Source organism: Eriocheir sinensis, chromosome 43, assembly GCF_024679095.1.
Source record: "Eriocheir sinensis breed Jianghai 21 chromosome 43, ASM2467909v1, whole genome shotgun sequence".
Taxonomy (NCBI): domain Eukaryota; kingdom Metazoa; phylum Arthropoda; class Malacostraca; order Decapoda; family Varunidae; genus Eriocheir; species Eriocheir sinensis.
This window is the reverse complement of record NC_066551.1, coordinates 5,847,894-5,866,435: the sequence shown is the minus strand read 5'-3', so window position 1 is coordinate 5,866,435 and position 18,542 is coordinate 5,847,894. Positions and strand designations below refer to the sequence as shown.

Sequence of the window (18,542 nt, the reverse complement as noted above, 5' to 3'; positions counted from 1 at the left end):
ATCAAGGAAAAGATCAGCATTGACCGGGAAAGATAATGATTGCACGACAATATAACATAATCAATGAAGAAGAAAAAAAAGAAGAGGGGAAGGAAGGGAGAAAGGAACAAAGGAAGGGAGGGAGGAAAGAGTAGAATAGATAAGGTGTCAACTACATGTCAGGAGAAAAAAAATGAAAATGGAGGAATAAATAATGGAAAGGAAAGTATAGGGAGGAAGGAAGAGGGAAGAAAGGAAGGGAAGAAGAAAGGAAGAGAAGAAGAAGGGAAGGGAAGGGAAAAGGAACAAAGGAAGGGAAGGAGGGAAGGATAGAGTAGATAAGGTGTCAACTGCATGTCAGGATAAAAAGATGAAAAGGGAGGGATAAATAATGAAAAGGAAAGTATAGGGAGGAAGAAAGGAAGGGAAGAAGATGGGAAGGGAAGGGAACAGGATGGAAAAAAGTGTCGATTGCATGTCAGGAGTAAAAAAAAAAGGAAGAAACAATGGAAAGTAGAAACATTTAAAGGAAAAATAAAATAAAAAAGAAAGGAAAGAAGGAAGGAAGGAAGGGAAGATAGGAGTATGCAGTAATGGAGTGTCAAGAGTCCATAATTTTAAGCTGATTCTGATCTGTCCCAAGAACTTGCTAATGTAACGTATATATGAGACACACACACACACACACACACACACACACACACACACACGACAATCCAACCCCTTCCCCCCCAAACACACACAGACACCCCCCCAGTCCCCCTCACCCCCCCCACACAGTCACGTCCACATCACACTCTGCCCCTCCTCACAGCTAACACCTGGCAACACATAACACATCGTAACACATCATCACGCCACGTCAGCGAGTAAACGAGGAATTGCACGCCTCCCCAAATGATATTAAATCGCGTGACGGCCTCGCCCCGTCACGCCATAACACCTGTACGCTAATTAGGAAAGCGTTGCACCTTCCTCGCCACCCGTCTCCTCCCCCTCCCTCCCCGCCCGTGACAAGCAACACCTGTACCTGTCAACCTGTGCGAAGAGGAAAAATGTAGTAGATAAGAGATGAATGACTGCGTAAGAAGCGGACACTGAATGAACGAAATAAAAGTTAGAGATGAAAATAGGAAGCAAAACGTATCTAAATAACAAAATCCTGTCAGCCTGCGCGATGAGGAAAAATGTAGAAGATAAGAGATGAATGATTGTGTAAGAAGCGGACACTGAATGAACGAAGTAAAAGCTAGAGATGGAGATAGGAAGCAAAACGTATCTAAATAACAAAATCCTGTCAACTGGCGTCATAGGAAATTGTGGAAGATAAGAGATTAAGACATGTATTAAAGGCTGTACGAAAAAAAACAGAGAAATAAGGATATGATAAAAATAAATAAAACCAATAATCTAAAACAAAAGCATGTCATCAGCCGCCATGGAGAATTGTGGGAGATAAGAAATAAGTGAACGTTTATGAGCGTTTATGAGTATGATAGAAAAAAAGTTAGTGATACAGTATATTAAAAAAAAAAACTATCACGCTCTTAAAAAACAAAATCCTGTCAGCGTGCGCCATCGATAATTGTGAAAGATAAAACATAAGTAATTGTTTAGTGTGCGAATGTGAGATAAAAAAAATACTACTACTGATACGTTAAAAAAGGGAAAACGAACACTCTCCTAAAAACAAAATCCTGTCAACCAGCGCCATTGCAAAATAGTGGAAAATGAAGAAAACGAAGAATTGCATAAAAAAGCGGAAATTGAATGTACGTTAAAAAATTAGGGACACGTGAAAAAAATAACAAGAATAACGAACGAAACTCTTTCAAAAAAAATCCTGTCAGTCTGCGCCATCACAATATAGAGGGCGAATAAGATTGAATATAATGCTATAGAATAAAAATAAAATAGATCGACTAACTGAAGCAAAAAATAAAGACACACAGTAAATATAGGAACGCTCTCTCAAAAACAAAATCCTATCAACCTGCGCCGTGACAGAATAGTGAAAGATAAGATTAAATGTGTTTGAACTGGGAAAAAAAATGAAAGCGAAAACATAAGGGAAATGGCCTTGAAAAATCTCTCTCCCCCCCCCCCAAAAAAAAAATCGAGTACAGGGCAAAATTATATCGGTAACAGAAATGAATAATGCAAAAATAATCGGAAACAACAAAATATCGGGAATTGCAAATAAGAACGAATAATAACTCAGGAATAACATAAATCGGTTAATAACATAAAATCGGTTTAACAAAAATCGGGAATAGCACAAATCGGGCACAATTAAAATCGGTTCAGCAAAAATTGGAGGAATAACAAGTATTGGGAATAAATCAAATCTTGAATAGCAAAGCTCGTGAATAACCAAAACTGGGAATAAATAATCGGGAATAACAGATTGGGAATAAGAGAGAGGAAAAAAGAAATATGAATAACGAAAATAAAAAATACAAATTCGAGAATGATAAAAATCGGGAATAAGAAAAATAGACTAACTTAAATCGGGAATAAGGAAAATAAAGAACAACTAAAATCGGGAGTAAGGAAAATAAAGAAAAACTAAAATCGGGAGTAAGGAAAATAAAGAACAACTAAAATCGGGAATAAGGAAAATAAAGAAAAACTAAAATCGGGAGGACGGAAAATAAAGAAAAACTAAAATCGGGAATAAGGAAAATAAAGAAAAACTAAAATCGGGAATAAGGAAAATAAAGAAAAACTAAAATCGGGAATAAGGAAAATAAAGAAAAACTAAAATCGGGAATAAGGAAAATAAAGAAAAACTAAAATCGGGAGGACGGAAATAAAGAAAAACTAAAATCGGGAATAAGGAAGATGTAGAAACACTAAAATCGGGAATAAGGAAAATAAGAGAAAAACTAAAATCGGGAATAAGGAAAATAAAGAAAAACTAAAATCGGGAATAAGGAAAATAAGGAAAAACTAAAATCGGGAATAAGAAAAATAAAGAACAACTAAAATCGGGAATAAGGAAAATAAAGAAAAATTAAAATCGGGAATAAGGAAAATAAAGAACAACTAAAATCGGGAACAAGGAAAATAAAGAAAAACTAAAATCGGGAATAAGAAAAATAAAGAACAACTAAAATCGGGAATAAGGAAAATAAAGAAAAACTAAAATCGGGAATAAGGAAAATAAAGAACAACTAAAATCGGGAACAAGGAAAATGAAGAAAAACTAAAATCGGGAATAAGGAAAATCGGCGTTGACAAAAATCGGGAATAAGAAAAATCGGTAATCACAAAAATCGGAGATAACAGTAAAGAAAAAATAACTAAAATCAGGAATAACAAACATTAGGAATATAAGTAATAGAGAAATAACAAGAAAAATACTATTACCGCTACTACAACCACAACCGCCATCGCACAAAAAAACGAACATAAGAAAATAAAAATAAAAATGAAGAAAATACACGAACGAAAAAAAATCAGTACACAAGCAGTAAGAACTCGCGCACAAAAATCTGAACGCGAGTTGTGGAAAAATACGGGACAGGTGCACAGGACAGCGACCCCCCCCCCCCCGCCCCCCCCTGGTGTTAATTACTTACCTGCCGAGGAAGGTGCGACGCCCCTCCCCTGTCCCCCCTTCGTCTGTCCTCCACCACCTCCACCGCCTTCGTCACCTGTGGAAGAAGAAAGGAAGGTGTGAGAGGGAGGGTGATGGTGATGGTGATGGTTGTGATGATGATGATCAGGAGGAGGAGGAGGAGGAGGAAGGGGAAGAGGAAGAGGAGGAAGATGGAAGATTATAATGTAACTGCTTCTACCTTTACTATTACCACTACTACTACTACTACTACTACTACTACTACTACTACTACTACTACTACTACTACTACTACTACTACTACTACTACTACTACTACTACCACAACTACTACTACCACTACCACTACTACTACTACTACTACTACTACTACTACTACCACAACTACTACTACCACTACCACTACTACTACTACTACTACAAACTATACTACTACTACTTCTACAAAAATAAATACAAGAACAAAAGCTACTACTACATCTACAACTATTACAAAAACAACAATTACTACCACTACTACTACTACTACTACTACTGGCAAAAGGGGAGAGGGCATTCCAGGTATCTTCTTTGTTTTCGTCGTTCTTGGAAGCTTCAATAACGATTCTAATCAACCCGAAATGGCGAAGATTGTTTTCCGCGAAGGGTATAAAAAGATGTGGCCGGCAACAACAACAACAACAACAACAACAACAACAACAAGAATAGCAACAGAGAGTGAGATGTGATGATAGTGACAGCTCTCTCTCTCTCTCTCTCTCTCTCTCTCTCTCTCTCCGCCATCTCCTTCTCTCCTTCATCCTCTCCATTTTATTCTCTGTTCTCGCGTATTATTTATTGCTCCTCCTTACCTCACCTTTCCCTCCATTCCTCCTCCTCCTCCTCCTCCTCCTCCTCCTCCTCCTCCTCCTCTTCTCCCTTTTTCCTTTCCTCCCTCCTTTCCTTCCCCTACCATCGGATGAGAGAGAGAGAGAGAGAGAGAGAGAGAGAGAGAGAGAGAGAGAGAGAGAGAGAGAGAGAGAGAGAGAGAGAGAGACCAAGTACCGATCGATGGCTTTCCTTAGCTTGCCATCATCCCTCTGTGTGTGTGTGTGTGTGTGTGTGTGTGTGTGTGTGTGTGAAAGAGCAAACCAAACACACACACACACACACACACACACACACACACACACACACACACACACACACCAGGGAGCATAAATATCGAGGAAGGATTGCTGGATGCGTCGAAAGAAGAGGAGAGACAGCAATAATGTTAGGAGGGGAGAGAGAGAGGGAGAGAGGGAGAGAGAGAGAGAGAGAGAGAGGGAGAGAGAGGGGAGTCTGGCGCATAAAGAGAGAAGTAATTGTGAGTGAGGAGAGGGTGGTCAATCAATAGCTGCGACAGATTGTATGTGAGAGAGAGAGAGAGAGAGAGAGAGAGAGAGAGAGAGAGAGAGAGAGAGAGAGAGAGAGAGAGAGAGAGAGAGAGAGAGAGAGAGAGAGAGAGAGTCGACAGATATACGAGATAAGGGGAGAGAGAGTGAGGAGAGGAAAGGAGAGGAGGGGGTGGAGGAAGAGAGGAAGGAAGAGGTACCGTGCTAAAGATGATAAAGAGGAAGAGGAGGAAGATGAGGTGAAAGAGGGGGAAGAAGATGAAGATGAAAACGAACAAGAGGAGGAGGAGGAGGAGGAGGAGGGAGAGGAGTAGCAAGGTGAAGAGGAAGAGGAGGAGGAAGATGTGGAGGAGAGGAAGTTGAGGATTAAAATGAAGGAGGAGCACTGGAGATGAAAAAGGAGGAGGAGGAGGAGGAGGAGGAGGAGGAGGAGGAGGAAGGTATAGATTAAAGAGAAGGTAAAACAGAGGGCGACACAAATCAACAGACAAACACACAAACAAACACTCCTCCTCCTCCTCCTCCTCTTCTTTCTCCTCCTCCTCCTCGTGTCCTTTTACTCTTTGTTTCCTTTCTCTTCCTTTAAATCCCTCTTTATCTAAATCTCTTTAACACCTTCTTTACCGACTTCTCCTTCACCTCCTCCTCTTCATTCTCTTTGTCAAGGTTTTCTCTATCTCCTTCTCTTACTCATTCTCGTCCTCCTCCTCCTCCTCCTATTCGTCCTCGTAGTCGTCCTCATAATATCCGTTCTCGGTCAGTCAGTTAGTCAGTCAGTCAGTTCAGTTAGCGTTCAGTGTTCTTTATTTTACAGCGCAAGCTAAAAAAAGATTAAGGAGAAGCCCACTCAGTTCTGCTCCAATAAAAGCAAATAGACATGCGTTCAGTGAGAGATCAGTCAGAATTCAGTCAACGTTCCTTCAGTTATTCGGTCAGTTGGGAATCAGAAAAGGCTGAGTTAAGGTTCAAGGCAAAATTCAGAGTTCCGTTATCGTTTAGCCAAGTACTCAGCGTTCAGTAAGTGTTCAGAATGTTATGTTACTGTTCAATCTTCTGTTAGCTTTTCTTACAGCAAAGGAAGCGGTTCTAGGCCGAAAATATGAAGGCAAAAAAGTTCAGTTTGTGCTCAGAAAATGTTCAGTGTTCGGTTAGTGTTGCGTTCATTGAGTGTTCAGTTAGTGTTCAGAAAGTGTTCAGTTAGTGCTCGTTCTTCAGACTTCAGTGTTCAGTTAGTGTTCAGCTGGAGATCAGTCAAAATTCAGTCAAAGTTCCTTCAGTGTTCGATTAGTGTTCTACGTTAGGTTAGTGGTCGATTAGTATTCAGTATTTTATTAGTGTGCCGTTAACTCGGTGTTCATTTTGTGTTCGGTGGTCAGAAAATGTGTAGTCAGTGTTCAGTTAGAGTTCAAAAAATGTTTAGTTAGTGTTCAGTTAGAATTAAAAAAATGTTTAGTTAGTGTTCAGTTAGTGTTCATATATTAAGCTAGTGTTCAGTGTTCAGAGTTCAGTGTTCCGCCAGTGTTCCGCCGGTCCGGGCTTCACACAGCGGGTTCTCGGTGTTCACACTTAATTACTCTCAAGTCCGTGAATCGGCCATTAAATATTCTCCCTTACGCCGCTCACCCCCTCTGGTATGCCATTATTTCAGCCCATTTCCACCCCTTAGCAGCTCACTTCCCCTCCGCCCTCACCCCTCACTCCCCCTTTCTCTCTCTCTCTCTCTGTCTATCTGTTTATCTATCTATCTATCTATTAATCTATCTATCTCATCATCACCACCACTTCCTCTTCTTTTCTTCTTCTTCTTTCTCTTCTTCTTTCCTTCTTCTTCTTGTTTTCTTTTCAGTCTCACGGGTCAAGAGAGACGGAGAGGAACACCGAGGCAACGCGCTGTTTTAGCATATGCCCCCAACCTTACCTCTACGACCCTCCATAGAGACATATTGCACGTCAACAGCCATTAAAAAGACGCAATGTTTATTTACACTCCAAGTTAACAAACGCTTGAATCCTAAATCACGTCACACAACCACAAACGGAACCTTGTCTTCTTATCGCCAACTCGAGATAACGGCGGGACTCTGAACGGGCGAGGCGAGAGGTGAGTAGGCGTGGAGGCGAAGGGAACGGGATCCAGTCGTCCTTATCAGGGTGTTGGATCCGTCGCTAGTAACCCCGTGTTTGCTCACTCCCGCTTATCTGCTGCCTCCGTGATTTCAGGAACTTATCGTTGTGGCGCCTGGCGGTGATTTATGGCGCAGATTAACATTCCCGGAATCAGCTGACATTTTGATCTCATGCGTCGCCTCAATGTTTTTTTTTCTGGTGTTGATCTTGAAAGTGTTGACATAGTTTATAATTCTCGTGATGTTTCCTGTAGATGTTTTGTTTGTTGAGGAAATTTTGATGTATAGGTTGCACTAGTTGCTCATATGTAGACTTGCAGGATACTTAAGGATGCAGAAGGATACAAGAATACTACAGGAGAACAGATATAGGAGTACTGTAGGAAAGTAGACTTGCAGGATACTTAACGATGCAGAAGGATACAAGAATACTACAGGAGAATAGATATAGGAGTACTGTAGGAAAGTAGACTTGCAGGATACTTAACGATGCAGAAGGATACAAGAATACTACAGGAGAACAGATATAGGAGTACTGTAGGAAAGTAGACTTGCAGGATACTTAACGATGCAGAAGGATACAAGAATACTACAGGAGAACAGATATGGGAGTACTGTAGGAAAGTGGACTTGCAGGATGCTTAAGGACACAGAAGGATACTGCAGAAGCAAAAGTAGGAGTGGTGTAGGATGGTGGTTTGCAGAATACAGAAGGATACAAGGATTCTGCAGGAGGCGAGGTAGGAGTGCCATAGGAAGGTATAGTTTGCAGGATACTTAGGGATACGCAAGGATACAAGGGAAGAGGCCAAGTAGGAGTGCTGTAGGAAGGTAGGTTTGCAGGATACTTAAGGATACAGAAGGGTACTGCAGGAGGCTTGAGAGGAATGATGTAGGATGATAGGTCTGTAGGATACTTAAGGATACAGAAGGGTACTGCAGGAGGCTTGAGAGGAATGATGTAGGATGATAGGCCTGTAGGATACTTAAGGATACGGCAGGACTACGAGAGGCTAGGTAGGATGCAGGATGTAGTCTGCGGGTTCCCTCCTTGCCCGCGGTGCCAGGAAGGGCGGGAAGCGTGCGAGGCGGTGTTTGGTTAAGGAAATGAGAGGACAGCGTGCGGCGGGGTGGTGTGGCGGGGGTGAGCGTGATTCGGGGTGAGGAGAACAGGTGTGGAGGTGTCAAGGTGGTGTTGGAGGAGGAGGAGGAGGAAAAGAGGAGGAGGAAGAAGAGGAAGAGTTTGATAAATGCTTCGAGTGTGTAAATTTCAACCTATGCAAAAAAATAAAAATATATAAATGAAACCACTATCACCATCATCATCACCACTATCATCACCACCACCATCACCACTATCACCACCACCACCACAACCACTCGCTCCACTAACTTCATAATCATTAGTATACCAAGATGAAACAAAGGTATATTTAATAACCACCACCACCATCACCACCACCACCACCAACAACAACAACAACAACACCCAAAGAAACACACAAGAGACAAAAAACACGCCCTCATCCACTACCTCCTCTCCCCCTCTCCCTCCCCCTCCCACACACACACGCACGCACTCACTCACTCGTCATACGTAAGATAATAATTCAATCAGCCGAGAATTCGATCAAAAGGCCAATTATGAAGACTCGAACACTAATTACCTGCCTCGTAGATGTGTTAATTAAGTTACCTGTTTTGGCGCCGCGCTGATGATAGCGTTCCAAGTGTTCCAATTATTAACTCCGATCATAAATTCAGATGTGCCGACGCCGTGCTACTGGTTGAGGGGGCGGGAGGGTGGGGAGGAGGAGGCAAGGAGGGGAGAGAGTAAGGTGGAAGGGGAGATTAGAGTGGAGGGGTGGTGGAGTGGTGGAGTGGAGGGAGAGTAAAAGTGTTTGGGTAATAAGAGAAAAAGAACACGAACAAAAGGAACAAGAAAGACAACAAGACGTAGAAGAGGAAGGAAAAGAGGCGGAAAAGAAAAGGAGAAGAGAAAGGGGAGGTAAGAGAAAATGAGAGAGAAAAAGGGAAAGAAAGACACAATAAAACGAAAACAGAAGAACTAAAGAAGACAGAAAAACAGAAGAAGAAAAAGAGGAAAAGGGAAGAGAAAGAAGGTTGAAAAGTGATAAGAGGAAGAGAAGTGGAGAGTGTCAGAATAAGAAGAGAATGAGGAAGAGGAAAAATAATGGAATATTAGAAGTGGAAAAAGGAAAAGAAGGAAAACGAGGAGGGCGTTAAGGTAAGAGGAGAAAGAGGAAGAGAGAATATAAAAGAGGAGTGTGAAAAAGAAGAGACAGGGTGTTAGAGTAAGAAGAGAAAAAGAGAAGAGAAACGAGAGTAAGGAATGGAAAAAGAAGGAAAAAGAGGAAGAGAGAAAATAAAAGAGAATGACAAATGTAAAAAAGAAAAGACAGGGTGTTAGAGTAAGAAGAGAAAGAGAAAGAGAGAATAGAAGGAATGGAAAAGGAAGAGGAAGAGTTTGAAAATACGAATATAAAGAGAAATGGCAGTAAGAGAAATTTAGAGAACAGAAGAGGAGGAGGAGGAAGACGAAGAGGGAAAAGAAGATGAAGATAAACTAGAGGAGGAGAATAAAGAAGAGGGTTAAGGATAATGAGAGAAAGGGAGGAAAAAGGAAGTTGCAGATAAGAGGAGGAGAAAGAGAAAGAGTAGAATGTGATTACAGGTGAGAGATAAGGAGGAGGAAGAAAAGAAGGAAGAGAAAAAAGTGGAAGAGAGAAAATGCTTAGAAGGAGGAAGTGAGATTGTGACTGTAAGGTGGAAGGGATAAAAGAGAGTGCAAGTGGAGTGTTAATAAAGGGTGGGTGAATGGAAGTGGAAGAAAGGGAAGGGAGAGGAAGGGAGAGAAAGAGAAAAGGAGAAGGAAGTGGAGTATAGTATCAGTATTTTTTTTTCTTTTCCATTTTCTTCTTTCTACTTTTTTAACGTGTGTGTGTGTGTGTGTGTGTGTGTGTGTGTGTGAAGGGCGCGGCAGAGACACCCCACGCCCTGCTACGCTCACACACACACACACACACACACACACACACACACACACGGCCACGCCCTCACACACACGCCACGCCCACGCCCGTCTAAGTCAGTGCTGCAGGCGTGGGAGGAGGGGGGGGGCGGTCTCTCTCTTCATATAATTGTGTCCCAAGATTCACCCTTAACTTTCTCTCCTCTCCTGAATCTCTCCTCCTCCTCCTCCTCCTCCTCCTCCTCCTCAAGTTCACGAAGTCTGAATCCTCCTCTTTTCCCTCCTCTTCCAATCCTTGCTTCCTCTTCCTCCTCTTTGTCTCCTACTAATCTTATGTCTTCCTCCTCCTCCTCCTCCTCCTCCTTCTTCTCCTCCTCCTCCTCCTCCTCTTTGTCTTCTTGTCCTATGCTTTCTTTTGCCTCCACCTTGTCTTCAAACTCCTCCTCCTCCTCCTCCTCCTCCTCCTCCTCCTCCTCCTCCTCCTCCTCCTCCTCCTCCTCCTCCTCCTCCTCCGTAACTCGCCGCCGGGAAGGAAAGTAAATAAACATCACGGAAACGTAACATCGAGATGGCTTTGGACCACATCAAGGAGGAGGAGGAGGAGGAGGAGGAGGTGGAGGAGGTAGTGGTGGTGAGATGGTGATATTGTAGGGGTGATAATGGTGGAGTGGTGCTGGAATGGTGATGATAGTGATGGTGGTGGTGATGAAATGGTGATGATGGTGTTGTGTAAGTTAAGATGTAGCACTCGGTATTATGGCAGTGGTGAAGTGGTGATGATAACGGTGATGTAACGGTGGTGGTGGTGGTGGTGGTGGTGGTGGTGGTGGTGGTGATGAAGAGGGACACGAACAAACTAACAAGTGGTACAATTGACGCGGTTACTCGTGTTTGCTTTGGTCCTGGTGATGATGATGATGATGATGATGATGATGGTGATGATGATGGTGATGATGATGATAGTAATAATGATAGTGAAAAAAATGTGATTCTATATAATGGTTTTTTTTCTTCTTTGCCAGTATGTAGAAGCGAAGAAGAGGAGGAGGAGGAGGAGAAGGAGGAGGAGGAGGAAGGCTACTTGGTATTCCCTAGTCTCCTCTACACTCCTCCTTGTTGACCAACTTAGAGCACCTCCTTACCTCCTCCTCCTCCTCCTCCTCCTCCTCCTCCTCCTCTTCCCCCCGTTTTTCTGTCTCCTTTAATTCTTCTCTTCCCGTCTCTTCACAGTCTTCCCATTGTCTCTTCTTATTTAATCTCTTCTTCTCTTCCTCTTTCTCTTCTTTTCTCTCTTTCCTGAGGCTCTTTTTCTTCTCCTAATCTTTTTTCTTCTTTAGTTCTTTTTTTCGTTTTTTTGTCATTTTTTGCCTTTTTCTCTTCTCATTTTCTTTTCTCTCCCATTTCTCTTCTCCTTTTTTTCCCGCCTCTTATCCTTCCTCTTCCTTATCTTCTTGTTTTTTTCTTTTTTTTTCTTCTTCTTCTTCTTCTTCTTCATCGTCTTTATCTTTTCCTTGTTCTTCATTTTGTTTGTTCTTTTTTCCTACTCATCTCCTCCTCCTCCTCCTCCTCCTCCTCTTATCTCTTAATTCATCCTTCGTAGCATCTCTTTGTTTTCATCGTTATTAATGTCTCTCTTTATTGCTCCTGTTATTATATTCCTTCATTTTTTTCTCTCTTTCATTCCTTTTTTATTATTTTTTCCTTCTCTTTATTTTTATCGTTCCTCCTCCTCCTCCTCCTCCTCTTTTGTCATCATCATCAGCTGTTTTCCTCTTCCCCTTCATTCCTTTGCTCTTTCTCTCTCGTTTATTTTATTATTCCTGATGACGAGAGAGAGAGAGAGAGAGAGAGAGAGAGAGAGAGAGAGAGAGAGAGAGAGAGAGAGAGAGAGAGAGAGAGAGAGAGAGAGAGAGAGAGCATTACCGTCTGTCTGATTAAGTGCTGTTGCCACGACGCTTACGCCCGCTCAGCACGCCGGGGAAAAGGATTCGATTCCAATCAGTCTCCGGAGTGGAATCTGAACCTATTTAGAAGAAGGAAGGAAAAAGAGGAATAGAAAGAAATACGGATAGAGAAGGAAAGATAGAAAGATAGAAATGAATCGATTCTATTAAACCCATGAAGCAGGATCTGAACCTATATAGAAAAAGAAAGGAAAAAGAGGAAAACAATGAAATATGGATAGAGAAGGAAAGATAGAAATGAATCGATTCTACTAAACCCATGAAGCAGGATCTGAACCTATACAGAAAAAGAAAGGAAAAAGAGGAAAACGAAGAAATATGGATAGAGAAGGAAAGATAGAACGATAGAAATGAATCGATTCTCCTTAACCTATATGAAGCAGGATCTGAACCTATAGAGAAGAAAGGGAAAAAGAGGAAAACAATGAAATATGGATAAAGAAGGAAAAATAGAAAGATAGAAATGAATCGATTCTACTAAACCTATGAAGCAGGATCTGAACCTATATAGAAAAAGAAAGGAAAAAAGAGGAAAACAAAGAAATAAGGATAAAGGAAAGATAGAAAGATAAAGAGGAATCGATTTTACTAAACCCATGAAGCAGGATCTGAACCTATAGAGAAGAATACTGACGCGGTTACTCGTGTTTGCTCTGGTCCTGGTGATGATGGTGATGATGATGATGATGATAATGATGGTGATGATAGTAATGATAGTGACAAATATGTGATTATGATTTTTTTCTTTGACAGTTCAAGAAAGAAAGACAGGAAAGATAAATCAAAATATGGAAAAGTATAAATAAAAACGGGAAAAGAGAGGGAGAGATACTACAATTACTTATAATCTCTCTCTCTCTCTCTCTCTCTAACAAACTATCTAACACTCTATCTGTCTATCTCAGCAAAAGAAAGATAAGCAAATTGATAGAACATAGATATAAAATAATCAATAATGGAATGGATGACACAGGATTTTGCAACGGTTGATGGAAGAAATAGTAAAAAGATGAAAAAAGAAAGGAGAGAATAAGTTAAGGAATCAAGAGCAAGGGAAAGCAACTGGTGATGGAAGAAGAGAGAAAAAGGAATGTAGAAAAATTGTATAAAAAATAACGACGGTAGAAAAACAGATAGAAAGACAAATGAGACGACAAAAAATGGCAAAAAGAAAGACAGAACTAGAGAGATGGAAAGATAGACAAGAAGAGAGAAAGAAAATAAAGACAAAAATTAAAAATCATAAAAAACAGATAAAAAGACAAAAGAGAACAAAAAAAATAACAAAAAGAAAGACAGAACTACAGAGATGGAAGGAGAGAAAGGAAGAGAGAAGGAAAACAAAAACAAAAAGAAAAAAGAATACAAGGTCAGGGAGACAGAATGAAAGGAAACGGAGAAAAGATAAACACAAAAGAAGGAAAAAAAGATAAAAACATGAACGAAAGAATGAAAGAACAAAAGAACGAACGAAAGAAAGAAAATAAGGAAAAAAACAAAGCGAACTACACTAACGAGGGCAATGAAGGGAGATTAAAAAGAGCGAAAACAGAGAGAGAGAGAGAGAGAGAGAGAGAGAGAGAGAGAGAGAGAGAGAGAGAGAGAGAGAGAGAGAGAGAGAGAGAGAGAGAGAGGAGAAGAGAAGAGAAGAAAAGAAAAGAGAAGGAAAGAAAAGGAAACGAAAGGAAAGGAAAGGAAAAGAAAAGAAAAGAAGAGAAGAGAAGAGAAGAGGAGAGGAGAGAAGAGAAGAGAAGAGAAGAGAAGAGAAGAAAAGAGAAGAGAAAGAAGAAAAGAGAAGAGAAAAGAAGAAAAAAGAAGAGAAATGGAAGAGAGAGAGAGAGAGAGAGAGAGAGAGAGAGAGAGAGAGAGAGAGAGAGAGAGAGAGAGAGAGAGAGAGAGAGAGAGAGAGAGAGACACAGATAAAGAAAGATAATTAAAACCCACACTTAGGAATCACTATATATGGGACAGCGATCCTACCTACGTACAAATATAAGGGATTAGAACACTCTTATTGGGGGATTTACCTTATCGACAGCTAGGGGGGAGAGGGGGAGGGGGAGGGGGAGGGGGATTACCTGGCCGAGCGCACCTGACCCGCCGATGATAAAGAGTAGGGGAGTGATTAGCGCGTGACACCTGAAATTAATGACTTGCCGATAATGTGACTTGGATTTAATTGCTCGGCCCCGCCTTGGTCGAGTCGCATATTTGGGGTGATAGGGAAGGGAAGGGAAGGGAAGGGAAGGGAAGGGAAGGGATGGGAAGGGAAGGGAAGGGTGGGGTAGAGTAGGGAAGGAAAGGGAAGGGATGGGAAGAAACGGGAAGGGAAGGGAAAGGAAAGGAAAGGAAGGGAAGGGAACAGAAGGGAAGGAAAAGGAAGGGAAGGGAAGGGTGGGGTAGGGTAGGGTAGGGAAGGAAAGGGAAGGGAAGGGAAGGGACGGGTAGGGAAGGGTAGGGTATAGGGAATGAAAGGGAAGGGAAGGGAACAGAAGGGAAGGGAAGGGAAGGGAAGGGAAGGAAAAGGAAGGGAAGGGAAGGAAAGGGAAGAAAAGTAAGCACATAAGTGAAGGTAAGGTTGGGAGCATAAAATCAGAGGCTATAGGTGCGCGTGGCGGCGGTGCTCATCTCCGTCCCGTTCTCCCTTTGAGCCTGTGGTGGGAGAGAACCCTTAACCCGACACAGGGTCAGTGTAACATTCGAGTTACCACAGTTTACTTTCCCCAGGTTTCCCCAGGTACCCATTTATCGACCAGCCGGAAAGGAAGGATGAACAGCTGGGTGGGCTGCACGCCGACTGCCCAGGCCGGGATTCGAACCCAGACCCGCAGATTCGTAGTCAGGGACGCTAACCACTGCACCGCCTAACACCAGTGAAGCCTATATTAACCCCTCATGTGAAGCCTAAGACCACTGAAGCCTGATTGACCCGTTAAGTGAAGCCATGTCCAGTGATGTATTAGTGGGTCTTTTAAATGAAGGTCTTGAGCAGTAAACACGCTACAAAGCTCGTAAGTGAAGTTCACGGCCACTGAGCCCTCCGTGAACCTCCTGAATGAACCCCGTGAGCTGCGTTAAGTCTCAGAGATCGACCTTGAGCGACGTAATGATTTAAAAAGGAAAAAAATACCATGCCGTGTGTGCGAGTGAGTTCGAGTACCCAAAGCCTTCCTCTAATCATGGGGGGGGGAGGAGGAGGAGGAGGAGGAGGAGGGGGGGGAGCGAGAGGAGGGAGTAGGCGTAATAGCGAGTAAATCGGAATGTGAGATTCGTTTAATTCCACGTCTTTGCCTTTAAATTATCCTTCGTTATGGCTTTTCTGAATCGTGGCGCGGCGTTGTGAAAGAGCCGCTGATCACACACACACACACACACACACACACACACACACCTCTTGGCTAACGTTACGCCAGAATGTTTGTTTTGTGAGCGGTGGGAATGATGTTGTGGGGGAGGTATTTTGCTGTGGGAATAATACCTAAAAATATATAAGACCAGTACGTAAGGAATCTGTATGTGTGGCGGAAGAGGGGATGATTGTAATAGTGTTTGTTTCACGGTGGGAATAACGTTGTGTAGCGATGGGGACGATTGTACTTTTGTTTGTTTGTTTGTTTTACGGTACAGGAAGCAAGTCAAGGGCAACGAAAAGATAGTAGAGAAAAAAGACCACTGCAAAAAAAAGCACGCTAGAAAAGAAGTATGGTCAAAAAACGCTAAAAAGTAGCCCAAACCACATCGACCAAAAGAGTAGCCCAAATTACATCGACCAAAAAAGCCCGCTAAAAAAAAAGCCCGCTAGAAAAACACATCGACCAAAAGAGTAGCCCAAACCACATCGACCAAAAGAGTAGCCCAAATTACATCGACCAAAAAAGTAGCCCAAACATCGACCAAAAGAGTAGCCAAAACCATATCGACCAAAAGAGTAGCCAAAACCACATCGACCAAAAGAGTAGCCCAAACCACATCGACCAAAAAAAGTAGCCCAAACCACATCGACCAAAAAAAGTAGCCCAAACATCGACCAAAAAAAGTAGCCCAAACCACATCGACCAAAAAGTAGTCCAAACAGACGACAGAAATAACGCATGTCAGATCAGCTGATGCGTAACACCCTGTCACCTGCCGTGGGGACAGGTGACTCAGCAAGGTGACTCACGGGGTACAATGGTTCACCCTCCGCTGAGTCACCTGAGGAATGATGACGGTGGTGGTGGTGGTGATGATGGTGGTGGTGTTATCTTAGTAATGGTGATGATGGTGTTGGTGTTGTTATCTGGTGATGGTGGTGGTGATGGTGATGATGGTGGTGTCATCTTAGTAATGGTGATGATGGTGTTGGTGTTGATGGTGGTGTTATCCTGGTAATGGTGATAGTGGGGGTGATGGTGATGGTGGTGACGGTGGTGATGATGGTGTTATATGAGAAAGGGCAATACCGATGGTGATGATGGCAATGATGATGATAGCGATGGTGGTGGTGTCAGAGCGCGTTGTCCCTGACCTAACGCCTCGGTGTTAGTAGATGAATAGGCAAAGTTGGGGACATATACAAGGCTGCGCGTGGCCCCAGTGCTAATCTCCGTCTCACTGGGTAACAAATCGATTTTACAGGGTGAGGGTAATAGGGCAGGACTTAATTAAAGGGTGTGAGAAAACATTGGTAAGAGAGGCAAAGCTGTGAGTGAGGAGACCAGCTATTCGTCATACTGTTTGCCCGGCCTTTTGTCTGTTAACCAGTAGCAGCGACGGGCCAAATTTGTGGCTTTACCGTGTACCAGCGATGCAGGCCAAATTTGTGGCTTTACCGTGTACCAGCGATGCGGGCCAAATTTGTGGCTTTACCGTGTACCAGCGATGGGGGCCAAATTTGTGGCTTTACCGTGTACAAATTTGTGGCCAAATTTGTGGCTTTACCGTGTACCAGCGATGGGGGCCAAATTTGTGGCTTTACCGTGTACCAGCGATGCGGGCCAAATTTGTGGCTTTACCGTGTACCAGCGATGCGGGCCAAATTTGTGGCTTTACCGTGTACCAGCGATGCGAGCCAAATTTGTGCCATGATATAACCCCCCAAAAAAGAGATGATGCATAAACTGTTGGCAAATGCGTTGATATATATTATGAAATGGTTTGCATGAGTGATGATTTTTCTCATTTTTCTCGCTTACAGGGGCCTTTAAGAAACATGATCCCCGCTGCTACCGGGTTAAGGGAAATAAGTTAAAGGAAGGAATGTGGAAGGAAGTTAAAGGAAGGCTGTGACGGGAAAGAAGGGATGGACGTGATAGGAAATAAGTGTGTCATTATATTGTTTTTGTTGTTGCTCCTGTGCTGTCGTGGGCGCTGGGGGTTACTGAGCGTGTGTTGTGTGTGTTACGGCGCGGCTGGTTGTGTGAGCGATAAGAAGAGGACGCCGCAGGGGGGAAGATGAATAATAGTTAGTCGATTGTAGGAGGTGGTGATAGAGTGTAATGAGTTTGCTCCTTATCTTGGATTGTGTAATGTGTTTATGTGTTGTCATTGTTGTTGTTGTTGTTGTTGTTGTTGTTGTTGTTGTTGTTGTTATTATTATTATTATTATTATTATTATTATTATTATTATTATTATTATTATTATTAATGTTGTTGTTGTTGTTGTTGTTGTTGTTGTTGTTGTTGTTGATGTTGCTACTGTTATTATTATTCTAGAAGTAGCAGAAAAAAGTATATCAGTAGTAAAAGTGCTAATAACAAAACAAAAATAATAACTAACAACAACAATCACAAAAATAATAACACTAACAACACAAGTCAAACACTACCCCCCCCCCCCGCCCCCCTGGCACTCTTCTAACAGGTGTCTTCTTTCCTCTCTCCCGCAGGAGTCTCCGCGGCGCCCCTGCTGAGCCTGCCCGTGCCGCCGCCGCCCCTGGTGTCGCAGAGCTCGGTGGGCGGGCTGGGCGGGTCGCTCTCCCTGGGCGGGTCCTTCCCCTTCCCGTACCACCCCCGCCTGTGGCCCGCCCCGCCCCTCGGCCTCTCCACCAACCTCCTCCGAGAGTCCCCCTTCGCGCTCCTCCCCTTCCTGCCGCGCCAGCCACCCGCCAGCCTCCCCGCCCACGTCTCCTCCCCGGCCCACGCCCCGCACACCCTCACGTCGTCGCCCATCGGACCAATCAGCTCGCCGCTCTTCACCACGAGTGCGGGTGCCTACGCCAAGGAAGCCAAGCTGATGAGTGGTGAGTACCCGCGCGATGATTTGTAAGGGAAGGGAAGGGAAGAATGTGATGGGAAGGGAGTTAAGGGAAGGATGTGAAGGGAAGTAAGTTAAGGGAAGGATGTTAAGGGAAAGTTAAAGGAAAAGATGTGAGAGGAAATAAGTTGGGGGAAGGATTTCACGGGATAAGGAAGGCCATGAAGGAAAATAGGTTAAGGGGAAAACGTGAAAGGCACCATAAGTAAGGCAGTGTAACAGAACGTCTTAAGGGAAGGGAAAGGGGAAAAGGGAAGGAAGAGTGACGGAGAATATGTTAAGCAGTA

At 43.0% G+C, this 18,542-nt stretch overlaps 1 protein-coding gene across 1 annotated transcript in view; it reads left to right on the top strand.

Moving 5' to 3' along the window:
- LOC126980214 (uncharacterized) overlaps positions 1-18,301 on the top strand; it is a 35,257-nt gene extending 16,956 nt beyond the window's left edge. Inside the window, exon 2 of the mRNA XM_050829848.1 lies at positions 17,888-18,301. Within this exon, the coding sequence (XP_050685805.1) occupies positions 17,888-18,267 (380 nt within the window). The 3' untranslated portion in view covers positions 18,268-18,301. The remainder of the gene's footprint in view (positions 1-17,887) is intronic.
- Positions 18,302-18,542: the final 241 nt, after the last annotated feature.